This window comes from Pelecanus crispus, chromosome 3 (genome assembly GCF_030463565.1).
Source record: "Pelecanus crispus isolate bPelCri1 chromosome 3, bPelCri1.pri, whole genome shotgun sequence".
Taxonomy (NCBI): domain Eukaryota; kingdom Metazoa; phylum Chordata; class Aves; order Pelecaniformes; family Pelecanidae; genus Pelecanus; species Pelecanus crispus.
In genome coordinates, this window is record NC_134645.1 from 24,551,234 (window position 1) to 24,568,157 (window position 16,924).

The following is a 16,924-nucleotide window of genomic DNA, read 5'->3' on the forward strand; positions in this document are numbered from 1 at the left end:
AATATCAGTTAAATCAGTAATCTTAATTAAAGACCCTAGCAAAATTCATTAGGTGCAATTTATCCTGCAATTAAATATAGGAACATGAAATAGGACCAGTATTCTCGCTCCATACTTCCAGTATAAAAATGATTGCAACTGCGTGTTGCATATCTATAATTTAACTTTCAGGTTAAAACACTGGCCCTGAAGTATAACTGAATGCCCGAAGATCTATTTCAGTATGTCTGTCTCAATCCAGTGACTTACAGAGGAACTTAAGATAGACTGGAAACTATATGAAAATTAAAGTTAGATATTTCCCTTTTGCTAACAAGCGAATCTCTCTAGATTAGAAAGAAACAAACTCAGGTTTTGGGGTTTTTTTTTGTTACAATAAAAATTGTGATCACTTGTTTCCAGCCTGCAATATCACTACACAAACTTGGTTTTTATGCTGCTGAAAAGGAGTACTGGAAGATTTAATTCTCTCCAGCTCCAGAAAAAGCCCATGTTTCTGAAAATGGTAAAGCATCTTGCTACAATAGGCCAAATTCACAGTCAGTGAAATTCCACTGAACAGACTAAGATGAGAGGGGGATCAATATACTCATAGTCTTCTAGTAACAATCTCCACCTCTCTTCTGCTCATCTTTTCTTGGTTGTTGCTGTTCACTAATTTTTTTAATTGGATTGAATATCTACATGATGGCCATTAGGCTCCAGTTCTGTTTATTAGTGCAAGATCATCTCATTCAATTTGCTTAATTATCAATTATTATTATATATTATTATAACTTATTATAATGATACTATAATGTTTGCAGTGAACCTGACTTTGATTAAGTCCTTGTTATTGTCATGGCTGTGCAAAGAATGAGAACCTGGAAATGTTCACAATGGGAGTAATGGGACAAAGAATTTAACAATGTTTCAGATTAAGCTTTATTTCATTTAGAAGTGGATTTATAAGAAGTGGTGGACTGTGATGGCAGAAATCTAAACCTGAGCCAAAGTATCCCTTCACATCCTATAGGGTAGGTACTATAGGCTACCTACTATCCCTGCCATGAAGCAGTTCCAGTCCAACCAATCAGAGACTCTATTATTATTAATACAATTAAGAGTATTACATGGTTTAAACATCAAATGAATTAAAAACACATTTTTAAACAACATAAAAATGTAAACCTTTAGGAAATAAATCTCAAAAGATGAACTGTGTACTAAGGGGCTCTCTGGATTGTTTTCACAACTGAATAACAGACTGTCACTGAAAGGATACCTTCTTTTGATTTTGGATATCTCACTTCATTTACAGCATCTTTGACTTGTTTCCACGCATGCTCTTCACCAGCCAATTTCTCAGCATCCTGGTTAATGGAAACAAAAGCATTTGATGAGAAAAACAGTAAACTGAGAATATGCAGTAATGATGAAAAACAGGGTAAAAAGATCACACTGACAAAAGCTACTTGTGGGGATTGTATCACTATTTTTTGTAAATACACAGCAAATTATTTCACCTGGCATTCATACGCACCCTGTGTTTGTAAGTAAATGAGATGATATCAAGAGAAATGAATGCAAACTTGGAAACATTAAATACTCAAACCAGATACTAGGTTTGCAACAAGAACTATGATCAACCAGAAAAGAGAAATAATAGCATGTGATTTTTGCTATTAAAATGCATTGAACAGATCAAATTCTCTCAAAGACCTGCGATCTAATACTTCACAGATCCTCAACCACACTGCAGAAAGCATTTAGCAAAGAATTTTGATTAACCATGTGGTGATTATATACACTTTACACAGTGAGAGGCTACCTTCATCCATTACAGTTATAAGCATGAACTTACAGAAGTCTACTACTCAGAAAAGATGAACTTCAGTTTTCTTTTATAACTCATTGCTATTTCTTCCCTATTCCATCGGATTCTATAAACAGCTATATTTTCCCATCGCTTTGTCATAAAAAAGGCAAAAATGATTAATGGCTACAGCAGTAAGAGAAAGTTTCCCTTTTCAACTCTCTAGCAGTGACTAACTGCACCTTAGGCAAACCACTTGGAACAAATTTATTAAAGCATCTACAGACGCAGTTAAGCATCTTGAGGGATTTTGAAAAGCATCTAGGTATTAAATTTCCATCGCTATAAGCACTTAAATACCTTTAAAAATCTGGCCTTTAAGACACTGCAGTTCATTATCTATCTCCTTTATAAAAGGTCCTGCTACTCACAAAAGAGTTTTGTAAGTGCAAATTCTTGCAGGAATATTTTAAGCACAGTTCTAAAAAAATCAGCCTTCAGCAGGGGTGGAGGCCTGGATATGAACACGGTGGTGTGTGAAAATCTAACCAACCAATTTGTAACCAACAGACGCTCACTGGGCATCATAGGAGTAGCTCTATTAAAAAACCTGTAATCTGTATCTGTCTAGAACTGCATAATTTTCTTATTCTACTGCTCCTTATTTACATAAATTCAGAACAGAAAATATTTACAGTGAGAATCAGCACTCACTTTCACATTTAATTTGCAGTTTTGTCTTTCCATCTGCTCCATGAAACAGCAGACCTCTGTGTACTCCTGGAATGATTAAATCAAGATTAAATCAAGATTGGTCTCCAGCTGCCCCACCATTCTGTAGGGCCTTACAAGGAGGGCAGCCTGACCCCACTGCATTTTGCACATGTACTTCCCCTGCAATCAGTTTTCTGATCAAAAAGATCACCTGGAAATAATTTTGTGCATAGCTGAATTTGCCACCAGAAGGCATAAGGTGAATGTTAGGACAAAAAACTTCATACTGTAGAAATTTTATCACTACAGTTAATGCACACACCCAACCCTCTTACAGCTTGGTGATAGACTTACACTGAATCTGTTAGCTTTAATGCAAGCTCTACCAGTTTTTATGGGACTACATCAATTTCTGAACTCAGCCTGTTAACCTGCAACAATCTGTCTCTATAACATCTTTGTAGATCAAGCGCTGCTCACTGATCAATCTAAAAAATAAATCTGGCCTGTAAGATACTCATAATGATGTCTGTGAAGTTTTAGGTTTAGGGAGCTACTGAAAAAGAAAAATTCTTCTAAGCTATCTTTTCCCACTCATCCAAGTATAATTCTCAGTATTTCTGTAACATGCTGTAAGCCTTAAAACTTAAAACCTTGGAAACATGGGAATTGGGACAGACTTATAAGTGAAAGAAAAAAAAAACAACTACACACCAAATTGCAGGCCAATGACTGATGCATCATTAGGGCTCACTTTGCACACAGTGGGACTGATGGATGAATCGGGTTAAAGTGTTCAATGACACGGGATTAATCTTTCTCTTTCTTGTGCAGTCTTTTGAGTTGCTTTCCATTGTCTTCTAGCCACTTCATTAACAACACAAAGCAGTGCAAAGTTGGGGTTTCCTCTAACCTTTACGCTAGTGTACAGGGTTAAGTCAACACTGGCTTCATATCCAGGTAGAGAATAGGGAGTGTCTATTGGACGAATAATCTCCCAGCCCTCTCTGGATTCATGGTCTTTATCCCTTTTGTAAGAGACTTTAGGATGAAGGGAGCTGGGCAGGATGCCCAGCTCTGTGAAGGATTTAAGTCACAGGTTTCAATGAGATGTTTTGTGTGTTCTCAAGATGAGGCATTTTGGGGATTGGCTGACATAAGAACAAGCAAAGACCTGGCTAGCTGGGCCTTTTACACCTCCACTGTTCTTCATCAGATGTCCATACACCAAAGAAGTCCTGTCCTTTCCTAAACACTCTCGTTCAAGGCACGGAGGCTGCTTCCAAACAGTCAGCCACACAGGGGCTGCAAAAAACCCAGGAGGGCTTGTCACTGAGAACACCTCTGCCTTCCAGCCTAATAAGAATTTTCTAAGTAAGTTGTTTCTCTCCCTTGGACAATACCTTGAAAGTCATGGTCATGTGATACGACTAAGCCAGCTAAAAATACAAAGCTGCCTTGGAGTTGGAATTATGGAAATAATTGAAGTGATTAATAGTTACACCAAACTGTTTAATTTAATCTAAGTGCATGGCAGTAACAGCTATAAGAGATTTAGCTTTCCACAGAGTAGCACCCATTCAAAGTATCTCTTTTCAGAACATGTTCCCAGTCAAACGTCCAGGTGTGCAGAGCTGCCAACAATAACGGAAGACAGGCTTTTTTCATCTGTAGAAAAAGAGAACCCTAGCTGAAGAAAAGGAAGAGGCTTTTGAAAAAGAAGGAAGAGTTAGCGACTTGTGCCTAATTATTTTCCTTATTTCTAACATTGACATTAAACATAAAAGTTTGTTCTTCAGAACAACAAAATATTGCAGTCCTGGTCTAGAAAATAATTAGACTAGATAATCCGGTCAAAAAAATGTGTGACAACATTATAATGGCTGAAACTGGCATGCTTTACAATTCAGCTTTCGCACATAGAGGCATGCTGGAGAAAACGAGTAGAAGTGTTGAAGGCTCATGGGGAGAGCAGAAAAGACAGCTGCAACACATGCTTTTCCATGGCAAGAACACAACCTTGCAATACTCTTAATAACACAGGTACAATCCACTGGAGGCAGAAGCGTCACTGGATGTGCTAGCTGAACCCACAATCCAGGGCACAAGGAAAGACAAAATTGATCCTGTGACTTATTTTCAGCAATTATTCCAGATGGAAGATGGTTCCAGCACCTGCTTTCCACTTACTCCAAGCATGTGCAGGGGAAACTTGTTCATTAAAAGGTGAGTTAAGATGCAGAAGCAACATATCAATTCCATCTCTCCATTATTCCAATACCATGGCAGGTACTGCTACATCTTTCTTGACAAAACACACCTAGGGATTTATCATCTTAACACTGAAGCTTTCTGGAAATCTCCATGGACTACCTATCCCTTGCACTACCTATCCCTGACTGCTTAGACTTGTGCTTCTGATCTTTTAGGCAGAATAATTTCCAGTTATATTTGGTTCTTCTAATAAAAAAAGCTGTAAGTTAAACTCTTCACACCTGACACCTCTCAAAAAAAGGACACTATGTACCTTCACATCCTGAATTTAGTCATGGTACATAAAACATGAAGGCTCACCTACATAATTCAACCAGACAAAATTCTACCCTTGGAATCTATTTGGCTCTTCAAAATGGGCAAATGCAAAATATTCTGTAAAGCAAAATTTTCCTGCCATAAAGAACCATCTTTCCTCCCTTAAATTTCATAATAATTTCACTGTATAAAGGATTCCAGACAAGGTTATTTTTTAAAAAATATTTGCTTGAACATCATAATTTCTGTAGCCTGTAGATCAGAGCAACATTAGTTGTTGTTTTGCTTTCAGAATATTTCCAGCTTTTATATTCAATTATTCTCCAGGCTTTTAAATTTGTAGATACTCATTGCAATCTATGTTTCAGGAGCCTGAGAATGGACATGATCAGCTCTGCCCAGTGCATCCTGTAAAAGCTTATGAAAATAGTCTGTGGTACACAATACACCACTAAATGTCAATATTTGCTTTAAATACTACGGTTTTCCACAGTTTAGGTTCCATTAGTGACACTTGTAAAAATGAAGCTATAACCATTTATAACAAAGCTATAACAAAAGAGACAGAAATAAGAAAACCAGAGGGTATTGGATGAGGATTATAATCTGTTTGCATAGTGATCAAATATCAAATGTTCTGTGGTTCTGGCTTTAACAGATAGGAAGATTTATTATAAAAGCACCATCTCCTGAAACAATTACAGACATCAGCCACCACAGAAATAAGCATTTGAAAATGTTCACCTGTTCCATTCTCTCCTATTCCTTTGCTCCTACATTGTTCGTAAGAATTAGTTCTCTCCGTATTTTTTCTGCTATTCTAGTGTCCTGAACACATCCCATCCTTAACTGATCTCTCCCTAGAAAGGAGCATAATCTTCAAAGTACAGATACATGTTTCTCTTTCCTTCTTGTTGCTTTACACCACTCCTCTTTCCCTGACTACTCTTCTGTTTCTTATACTTCCTAAAAGTGCTCCCCACCTATTCATTGCAAACGCCACTGCTTTTACACACAATGTTAGAAGTCACTGTTCTTTGCTATCCTACATTTTAAATCCTGAATGTTAAAAGATTCCCACATGGACAGCATGTCCTCTGAGAGAAGATATCTCTCTTACCAAAACAAGCATATGCCAACCAGTCAGCGTCATTTCCCCCTCTGCCCAAATGCACTCCCGCAGCCCCAACATTGCTCATCTGTAGTGCACTGCACCTCTGAAAATCTCCTGAACATTGAAAAGGTTGATTCAGAGCTAGTCCTCCTTTCATATTAAGGCTACAGGATAGAAATAGGACATGCATTTTCTGTCCTCCCTACAAAGTTAATCTTTCTTCTTTTCACAGATGGAGGTAGAGAAACAAGCTAGAGATTTGCCATGGAGAGGAACTGTGAAGTACTCCCGGCCTCCCTCCACAGAAGGGAGAGGTGGGGACAGGAAACTCCAAACAATAAGTGACTCCTACACCTCTTTTTCTCCTTCCCAGCCTTCCTCCTACAAGAAGTAGGTCCAAGGGCATCTTCATTATGTGCCTATTCCCAGTGTTCGGGTATTCAGTCCCACATAGGCAGAAATGAGTAAAGCTATGTAGGGGGTATTGGGAGTTCCAGGCTGCTCTGAGAGGAGTAAAAACCAAGGTCCACAGTTTTCCATGACCAGTATCTACTCTTCTAAATACACAAATGGAATACAAGAGTGTAATGTTAGCATCGGCAAATGTCAGTTTTACAATAGTAAAAGCCTATAAACCATAGTTCAAACAGAAATTAGGGGTTTAATATGAAACATTATTGCGTATGATATTTTTGCAAGACAGAAAAATCACACTAAATAATCATAATCGTTCCTTCTGGACACAAAATCTATGACTATATAATGATAATCCTGTGAGACAGCAGCATATAATTCTGTTCTTTTTCTCTTTTTGTGGAAACTTTAAAAATGACTTTAAAAAGGAAGTTTTCTGGACAGTAATATTTTAATACTTTAAAAGCTACGGATACCTCAAATATCTGAACATTTCATATAAATTGCTGAACATGGCTTAAGATTTACTTAATTTCTAAAAATTTAAGTGGCAACTACAGATGTGCATCTGACAGAACAATTCTGACCAACTTGATGGGTTCAAATCAAAAGAGGTTTTCTTAGGTTTTGTTTGAAGAAGGTGTCAGAAGAGCTCAGACACATTTAAATTAGGGCATGACATTTTAAAAGGCATCTCTGATACATGATGCTCTGAAAATATAAATAAGAATTTTCTCTTTCTGATTCAATTTAAAAGTGTAGCAACAACTGAATGTATGTTTCTAGTAAATTCAGTAACTCATTGTTTTATACTTGGTGGCAAAAAGAAAACAGTAAATGAGTAGAAGATATTGCAGATCTTCTGAAGCTTCACTTTCAGCAAGATGAAGAAAAAATGTCAGTGAAAAAATGTGATATGGAAGCTGCTATACTGCAGCTAAACTGAATTTGTGACTTGAATACTTCAGAGCAAACAGGGTATGAGGGCCTGCCGGGCAACCACAGGTGCATGACACTACAGGCACAGCAAGAGAAAGCACACTTGAGTGGTTTCCTGAAATATCTGAGGTCATCTGTTATAAAGCATTTTCAGTCTTTCTCATTTCTGTAGACAATTTGCGGTCAACTTTGAAGCCACAGTTTTGTGATAGGACAGCAGTTTGTGATAGAGGACTGTATAGCTGAAGAAAAATGCATACTCATGGGAAGCACAGGCTATTGTGAAGCAAACTGTGATACTAGAGTTTGACTCCACACTGGAACCTGGGCTGGATTTATATTTGTATACTGGATGAAGTTTAAACTCAGAATCAAAGACCCCTCATCTCTTATTATGAGGGCTGTGTTTTATAGAAGCCTACAGCTTCAGTTGAGGATTTCACACTTTCACTCTTGTGAATGTACTTCATTAAGAACTATGAGTATGTGAAATGATCAGTGCACAGAGCCCTGTCATAATTTACATGTGATTTCTGAAGTTTTGAAAGCACCCCTGCCCTGCCCCATGAAAAATAATGCCAGCTCCATAAATGCCAATTCAACTATCCTTTCCAACCAACATAAGGTTGTCCTCACCAGCAGCTGAGCTGTCAGAAGAGAAGACCTTGTGTTTTCTGTCATATGGCTCTGAAGAGGGTGGGTGGGACACATGGCAATTCCAAAGCTATTCTGTCTGCAGACAAAAACAATGTTGTGTTCCCTGTGAGGCTACTGGGAGGTGGTGAATCCGACTTTTGAAAAAATTGAATTTGTAATTTTTATTTTTGAATTCTGAAAATAAAATAAGACACATTGCAGTTGGATGCCATATTGCAGCTATGCAGTACATTGCTCAGTATAAGGCAGGCTGCATTACCTCACATAATTGATATCAGCTCTTCATGGATTACTGACTCTGGTGTCTGGAAGTGCATAAGAACTGCACAGGCTAGTAATACTCTAAATTGTATTGGAAAATTTAACAGTTGTTCACACCATTCACGTTTAAGTGCTCTACTTAGGCATTCAAATCAAGATGAAGGTTTCCCCAGACCCTGCATACAATTAGTGCAAAAAACCAAGTCCCTTCACATGGTAGTATGAATAACTTTCCCTTAGCATTATCCAACTTAGTTACAGCATTACAATATTTACTCGGAAATTTAAAAAGAAGCATCAAAAACAACTGTGTGAAATTTATTAAAATGAGATGCTTTTAATAAAGAGAAAATTAAGATCAGCAAGTCCATTTTAAGAACTCAGTTTAATAAACTTAAATGGGACTAAGACAAGTTTATCCCAATAACATCTTAGATTTAATTAAGTCTTAAAGTATAATGTAAGAGAGGAGCAAACAGATGAACAGCTCTCAACCTCTCCAGTTGCAAGTCTCATATCTGTCAGGCTCACAATTCTGCACACCAAAAATAGTAACTGCATTTCTGTCAGGCTCATACTCCGCTCTTATGCACTACAATCCCACTTCAGCTATTAATTTCTGTGATTTTTTTTAAGCATGCACATTTTTAAACAGCCTTTTCAAAGATCACTGCATCTGTATATTGTATGTTACAGAGGCAATCTCATAAATGTTTTATAGTGAAACAAATTGACATCCCTCTTCCTACTGACTCCCCTGCTTATAGATTCAAGGGTCACATCAGCTTTCTTTGCCAGAGAAGAACACAACGTTTTCCATTTCTCTTCAGCTACCCATACTGAGATTCATCTGACTAAATGTAGGCATTTGGGCTACTCTTCTAGTTGACAGAGAAAAATAGGCACTCTCAGTGTGTAATCTGTATTATCCTAAAGCAGGCTTCTAAAACATGTCAGATGAATAACAGTCAAAGTGTGTCCATTTTTCTCCATTTTATCCAAGGGAAGTCTAGGGTAACTAGCTCAGATGCTGACATCTACAATGTAGCTGTCTGAGGTTTGGTGAAATAAATCATAGCTGTAGATCCCCATTGCTGATGTGGAACATGTGTTCTACCTTTGCAGTGGTGGCACATTTTATTTCAATAGGTCTAATTTACCAAGCAATTCCAGTTACTCTGTATTATTTACCTGTCCTCATAAATGTTTATTATTCTCTCAGTCTTTCTCATCCATGAATTTAACTGGCAATGATTTTGCAATTACTTTCAATTCATTCATGAAAATGCTGGGTACTGTAGAAACAGGGTTATTATGGACACACTCTGAAACTATTTGGTAAGCATTATATATAACTGATGATTATGGTGATTTAATGTTTAAGTGTGTTGTCAGAACAATCTTTAGAGTGTATATGTATAAATTCCTGTAGTAAGAGAAAAGACACCAAAAAAGCTCAAAGCTTTCATTAGTCTTGAACATCACAGCCTAACTGAACTTTTTAAAGACCAATAATACTCACAAATCAGGTGTAATTATTAAAACTTTTTCTGTTTTACATGCATTCTTTGTAATAAAAACCTAAGCAAATAACATTACAGACTATTTCCTCTCTCAAAAAGCAGCATACAAGGATGCTAGGCTACTTAGCAAGAAAGCAAGATAGTATCTAAAGAGATCTGTCAAAATATAAACAATACATAGGACTAAGCAGCTAGACTTCACCATAGCATCTTGTCTGGACCTGGAGACTCTTCAAATGAAAGGCACATGTATTTAACACATTCTGAAGTCATTTCAGTTAAGTGTTGGTCATTCCGGTTGCTGACCAAAACATTTCCCATATTTATTTTTAAGCTAGGTCCCTTAAGTACTACTACTCCTTTTGGTGAGAAAGGAGTCATAATTACACAAGGGCTATCCTAGTTCTTTTAATTGCCCTTTCTCTGTACTGTTTTACAAAATCCTGTGCCACACATAGCTTGGGCTCCTGGGGGTGATCAGCACTTTGCAGGCCCAAGACCCTGATGCCTACTCCCATTCAAGACAATGAAAGTTGCAGTTTATTCCATGAGCAAAAGGACTGAGTTTTGTGTCTGTGACAACACTGCCTTTATAAACCTCCTCATTTCAGGAGCTTAGAGCTGACTGCAAAATTCCCATCCAAGCTGCATAGGTTACAAGCTGAAATAAAAATTGACTGGACCATGGGAAAAGCAATAAATAGAAGTTCACTATTTATCAACTCATAAAAGCCAGAGGATGGGAGGAAGGGAGGAAAAGCAAAGGAAAGTACTTACAGCTTAGCATCAGAGAAATAGGGCCTTATGCCAGACCACCCAAAAATTCTTGGCACGTTTGTAATTCCATTGTAATTTCCATCAGTCCAAAAAAACCCCTGTGGGTAATTCGGTTACCTGAGGAAGGATACTGTTCAGCCTAATCCCTAGCAACTGTGAGGCTGGTATTTCAGACTGTCTTAGACATTACACATTTGTTAAGGCAATCTCCAGGTCTATCTTACCAAACAAACTGACAGCTATAAGGCAAATCTGCTTTATTCCTTAATTCTGCAACCTGTGGAGATACAGAGTGCCACTGAGGACATTTAGTGGCTCAAAAGAGATATGTAGGTCCGAAATCCTCAGAATATTTAGGTATTCACAATGCATAATCCAATCCACATTCATCAGTGCATTGAAATATGTACTTAAGTTTAAATGCATGCATAAATCCCATTAAAGTTAATATTTATGCGAATGACTAAACACTTCACTAAGTAGAGGTGTAGTTATTTGTGTATCAAAGTTCAGTTTATGCTTCAGTGATTTGAAGAATTCGTGCCCATTGGATTATTGGATCTAACTAAAGATATACTGACCTGAAGTTAGATATTTATTTTGAACACTAATATCAAAACAATTTAATATCTTAATGCATGATATATCACATCATAAAATGGTAGCTATAGTAATTTTTTTTTTAATGTATACTGCAATGTAAAATAACAATATTTACTGCAGCATACATTTTCTGAATCAATGGGTATGAAATACAGGGAGTTTAGGGTTTAGAAAAGCACATGCAACACGGTTAAGATCATAGACAGTTGATCAATCTACTCTATACCTTAAAATATTTGACAGATCTCAAAAGTGCAAGTGGCAATTCCTACAGCGCTAATAAAAATTTGACTGCCTAACTCACTAGTACGTTGTTTGAATATTCAGTGTCAGTGCTCAAATCCACATTGACCAGTCTCCAAGTTTTTTAAAGACATTAATAAAAAAAGGTTGAATTAATTTTGTACAACTGCAGCTCTTAAGAGAGCACAGTATCTGGAGTTTCCTCCTCTAGAATTTTGCCAACAAATTTGATCGTCCCCTAGCTGAATATTAGTTTCATATAATCAAAGGAGAGGTATGCAAATACCTTTAAATGATGTTGTACAGTGTTTTAGTCATTTCAAGAACTTCTACTCTGGAGAATTATTATTGACTATCCTCTAACACCAATTTAAACCAGCAAAGGTTCTTCCAGTCTTTAAGGGAAGCAGCTAGAAACACTCCATAAGGCAAATGAGTGCTTAAAACAAATTGTTTCCAGTACCTTTCTAATGCTCAATTATTCTGATTCAATAATACAGACATTTTAGTCATTGTCACAAAAAAAAGGAAAATGGCCACATCCCAGAGAGTGAAAAGGACATTCTCTAAAATGTCATAATGTCATGGAAACTATTATAAGACCCTTGAATATTTCTCAGGGCCTTTATTTACTGCTTGAATAGCTATCATGCAGCTGGTTCCTGTTGACTGCCATTGTGATAAGTTTTTAGGTACCTCAGCAATCAATGGTGATCAGCCAAGATGATTCAAAGCAAGGAGAGGTAGCCTAGATCACAAAATGTGTACTGGAAGTTAGGCATCTTAACTCACATGGAAGCAACTGTTTATGGGACCTGCTGGAACAACGTGATTAGGTGATACATAATCTATATTGGATTTCCAATTTTCCCAGACAGTTCACAGCACTAGTAATCTATTTCTCTGTCTCTTGATAAGTACTCTTCACTAAGTACTTCACTCATTGCTTAAAAACAGACATACTGTTCTCCTAAAATATTTTTCCTAGTCAGATGGATGAGTTGTGATACACTGTTTTACCATGCTCCCTAATTCAAATCACTGTTTGCAGTGTAATGAATGGCATTCATACAATTCACTGAGTGATCTTGTGGAAAATAACAGGACATCCTGCAATGGGTCAACAGATTACACAGTCCTCTGCTGTAACTCATGTGGCTGGAGTAAATTCAGCCTTTTCAAGCCTGCTGCCTTTTACACAACAACAAGTTTCTATTCATGTCTAAAAATAAAGCTCACAAATGCAAACTTTATAACTACAGCTTTAGTTACTGCATTGTTGTGATATTAATTAAATTACTGGCAAGAAATTGGTATGGCATATTGCTTACCATAGCAAGTTTGCAACCCAAAGCATTCAGTCTGCAGTTTTACAGTCTCAACAAGTTATAGACTTCCTTGCTATTCAGATGAGCTCATTCTTGCTTTAATAGACCTCAGAGGATATTAGTTAAGGACTGGAATTGATTTAGGCACTGGAGAGCCTGATTTTGTCTTTCTCGATCTATGGTGCTTCCTACGAATTCAGCCAAAGCCCAAACTTTGAAGAATTACACTGTCAAAAATAAATGAGAATGAAGTCATGATACCTGACAACCTTGCCACAGGGTCCTAAATCAATCAATCAATCAATCTTTGAAAAATAAAATTAAAAATAAAATTTGGCTTGCAGAGGGTGTCTAAAAGTTTAGAGGCAGCTGACAGGAAAGCCATCTTTCTTCATTTAAATAAGAAGATGAGAGTGAAAGATGAACTTCCACCGTGTGGCATGGGAAATAACAACAATGGAGTCTTTGTAGTAAGTTTCATACTGAGATATTCTAAAGAATAATTAATCCTTTTCATGTTATTTGTATAATGGGCATTTCTATATCTGTTTTATGGAGGGAGATATGAAAGGGCTGTATGTTACTTACCAAATATCACAAAACAAACAGCAGCAAAAGACAACAACCACCACTACGTACCACGTGTAACATATCGCTCACTAAGAAGGTATAATATCTTCAAAATTGTCCATGTGTGTCCCGTGCATGTACCTATGTACATACATATATGCATACAATACTGCTTTTCCCATTAAGACCTGGTTTTTCCGGTGTAGATATGTGTCCACCACAAAAAGTAATTGCAGTGAAATGGATCACAGAATACACAGTTCCTCCTAGCAGGCTAAGGAGATTGTTTAGTTCATAGATTTAACAATGGGGCAGACTACCAGATTAAGATCTGGACTACTAGATTAAATTTTTTTCCAGACTTTTTTTAACCCATTCTTGACCCATATAAGGTAAAACCATGATCTTACTTCAGGGCCTGCTGTGCACAAGTCTGCTTTACAAAACCACTCATTATTCCTGTCCTCTAACTGGAATTATCAGAAAACTAGGACAACAGACATAGCAGTGAAGCTAATCTTTCGTTTTACCAAGCATTTACAGCTACTGAGTATGCAGTACTTCATTCTAGTTATTTCCAGGCATTGTACGGACAGTAATTGCTCTCAGAAAAAATACACTGTAAGAAAGGTAAGATTTATTAGCACAATTTTTCAGCTAAGGAAAATAAAACAAAAAGACAAAAAACTGCCCAACATCAAAAAGAAAGTATAGAGTATACAATCAGGATGGCATTAGGAACCAGAAATTTGGAGTATGAAGAAAGTATATTCAGAATCTGAAGAGAAAGACACAGGATGCAGTGATATGAAGGAGCACCATAGGAATGACAGTTGAAAAAAGTTATTTTTCCAGAATGAAAATGGTTCCTCTGGACTAGTTTTGGGTGATGTCTTCAACAGGGAATGAGTTTGAAGATGACAAAAGCTTTTGCTGAAATTACTTGAAGATGGCCTATTGCAAAAAATTTCAGTGAGCCAATAAAATTGTGTGCTATTTCAAGTTACTCAAAAATTTGCTGATAAAGAGTAAGGAGTCCTTTTCCATCTTGTTTTCTTCCTCCATGTTGGTGTGACTCAGAATGTTTGTAGACTTTACCGTTGCTATTATTTATAAATCTGGCAGTATCAGAATCACAGCTACACTGTTTTGCAGGTTTTCAGACTGTACAGAGTAAAAAGAGTACTCACTCCAAAAAGCTGAGAGTCTAGCAGGAGAGAAAACAGTGAAATGCAAGGAGCAAAATATACAGCATGCCAGCAAAGGCTGAAGTTATAATCAGCCCCTACACTGTTGATGTCCAAATTTGGGTCTTTAAAGGTAAATGGTAAAATTCATTCCTTGTCAGAAAGGGATTTATCCACAGAACTGATGAGAAAAAGGTATTTCCACTCACTTTCTTTTCCTTTTTCTTTAAAATTCATAGCCCATTAGTTACAATATACACTTGGGAAGCCAAAGATCCAAGCTCCTATTTCTACTTGATTTGGAGCAGGAATCTAGAAAAAAGATACGGTGAACTGTCTGTATCCTGGACTCACCTGAACCTCACCCATTGCCTGAAGCACTGACAGAATTGTGGGGTCCCTTACCCCATAGGGAGTGTTCTGACACCTAGGATAAAATGTCATTGTTGCTCTGATGCAGATATTATTTTGTCCAAAGTGGAAGACCTTCAACAGGAGAGATTTTTGAACACAGAAGATGGAATCTCAGTCAGTCCAGAAAACTCTGCTGTTTAAAGCTTTGACAACTTTTCTTCTGACTGAAATGGGATCTGAATTAAACTCTATTATATTTCAAGTAAATTACCTAAGTCATGGGATTTAAAAAGACTGAACATCCTGCAGAGTAGAAGAAAGTGACTGATAAACAGATCCAGAAAAGGCATCCAAAATCAAGATTATTCCCATAGGTACTACTGATATTAGAAACCACCTTGACAGGCTGAAACACACAAGATCTTATAGCAACCTCACTGAAAGAGAATTCAGAGATTCAAGATCAGATAAAGCTATGACTGGCTTTAGTATATATTTAGAAAAAAATTGTGAACTAGTTTTCCCGAAATCACTGCAGGAAAAGGTGTTTGAAAAATGATTGGTCTGATCTAGTCTTATGTTTTCATTTACTGCTGTTTCTCTCAGCATATTCTGTCTCCTATATGTTTATTCTAGATTGCTAACCCAGAGCAAGACTTTCTTTACTTCTGTTTATCATTCAGCAGAGACCAAATAGTGACTGCTATAGGAATGACACCATCTGAAAAAAAGAAATCATAACAGTAATAACTAGTTCTAACAACAGTTCAAAGGAAGCTGGACATCCAGAAAGGGGGAACACTGCTAGCCAGGCACTTAAATGTAGCTGCTACAGCCTGAAACAGCGATGAGAGCAGACTCCCTTCCTTTGGCAAAAAAGTGTTTCTGCTTAAAACATCTGCCAGAAGATTTACACTTCCTCTTACATGCCTGGGTCTGAAAAGCATGAGATTCTGCTCTCCTTAGATGAGCAGAAAGCCAGACTCCCAGGAGAGCGCCACACTCCAACTCCTACGTTGGCTCCAAATATGAACTTGTTGGACCAAATTGATACAGGTTTCCCTATTAAGGATCCCCTGAACAAGCAAGGAGTCTGCATACAGCTCTGAACTCATGTCTATTTATACGAACAGCACTACCTTTTCTGTGACCTCTGACAACCCAAGTGAGCTCCAGCTGCCTGCTGCCAAGTCGTGACCAGAGCACACTGAGGCAGTCCTGAAGCAACTGGGAGAGGTAAGTTGTCATGGAAAAATGTTCACAGTCCATTTGTCACTGTCTGTGGGACTGCCCTTTGATGGAAAAAATTACAATGGTGAAAGATGGAAGAAGCCTTAGAAGTCACGTAAGAAATACTAAGAAGCTGAAGAGATGATGCCTTTGTTAATGAACAAGAGAGCCCAGAAATTAGATGCGGTTGCCTTGGTTTTTAGTGACATTTTTGGCACTAGAAAAAAAAAAAAAAAAAGCCCTCTGTCTTTGGCTGTTTGGAAATACATCCCAAGAGAGTAAGATCTTCTGAAAAGGAACAGAATAGTGTTAGACTGACTGTTGGATTTCAGGAACTGATCCAGGGTTTATGTCACTACCAAATGTCTTGCCAGAAGGAAGGAACTGTTAATCAGCCAGCCACCTATGGAAAGAATCAGCATTGTGCCCCAGTGGGCTGCTAATTACTGCCACTGGCTTTTGTAGGCACTGGTTATACTAATGTTGGGCTGAAAGGGTAGGTGGGTAAAATGTGACTGAGCTCTGGCTTGACTTCCTTCTGTAGTTTGCTTCAAAGGCAGTTTTAGTGGCAAAACAGTAAAAAGAAGATGAGGAAAGAACACATGATTTCTAAAACAAACTATGGCAAACTCTACCTTTTGATAGGAAGTGGATTAAACCAGCATTTTGTTGGAACAAAGTCC

The 16,924-nt window shown here is 37.4% G+C and overlaps 1 protein-coding gene across 1 annotated transcript in view; it reads right to left on the bottom strand.

Annotated features, from left to right (window-relative positions):
- SMYD3 (SET and MYND domain containing 3) overlaps window positions 1–16,924 on the bottom strand; it is a 433,429-nt gene that overhangs the window by 53,235 nt on the left and 363,270 nt on the right. The window contains exon 9 of the mRNA XM_075707872.1: window positions 1,265–1,352. Coding sequence (XP_075563987.1) covers window positions 1,265–1,352 — 88 coding nt within the window. The remainder of the gene's footprint in view (window positions 1–1,264; window positions 1,353–16,924) is intronic.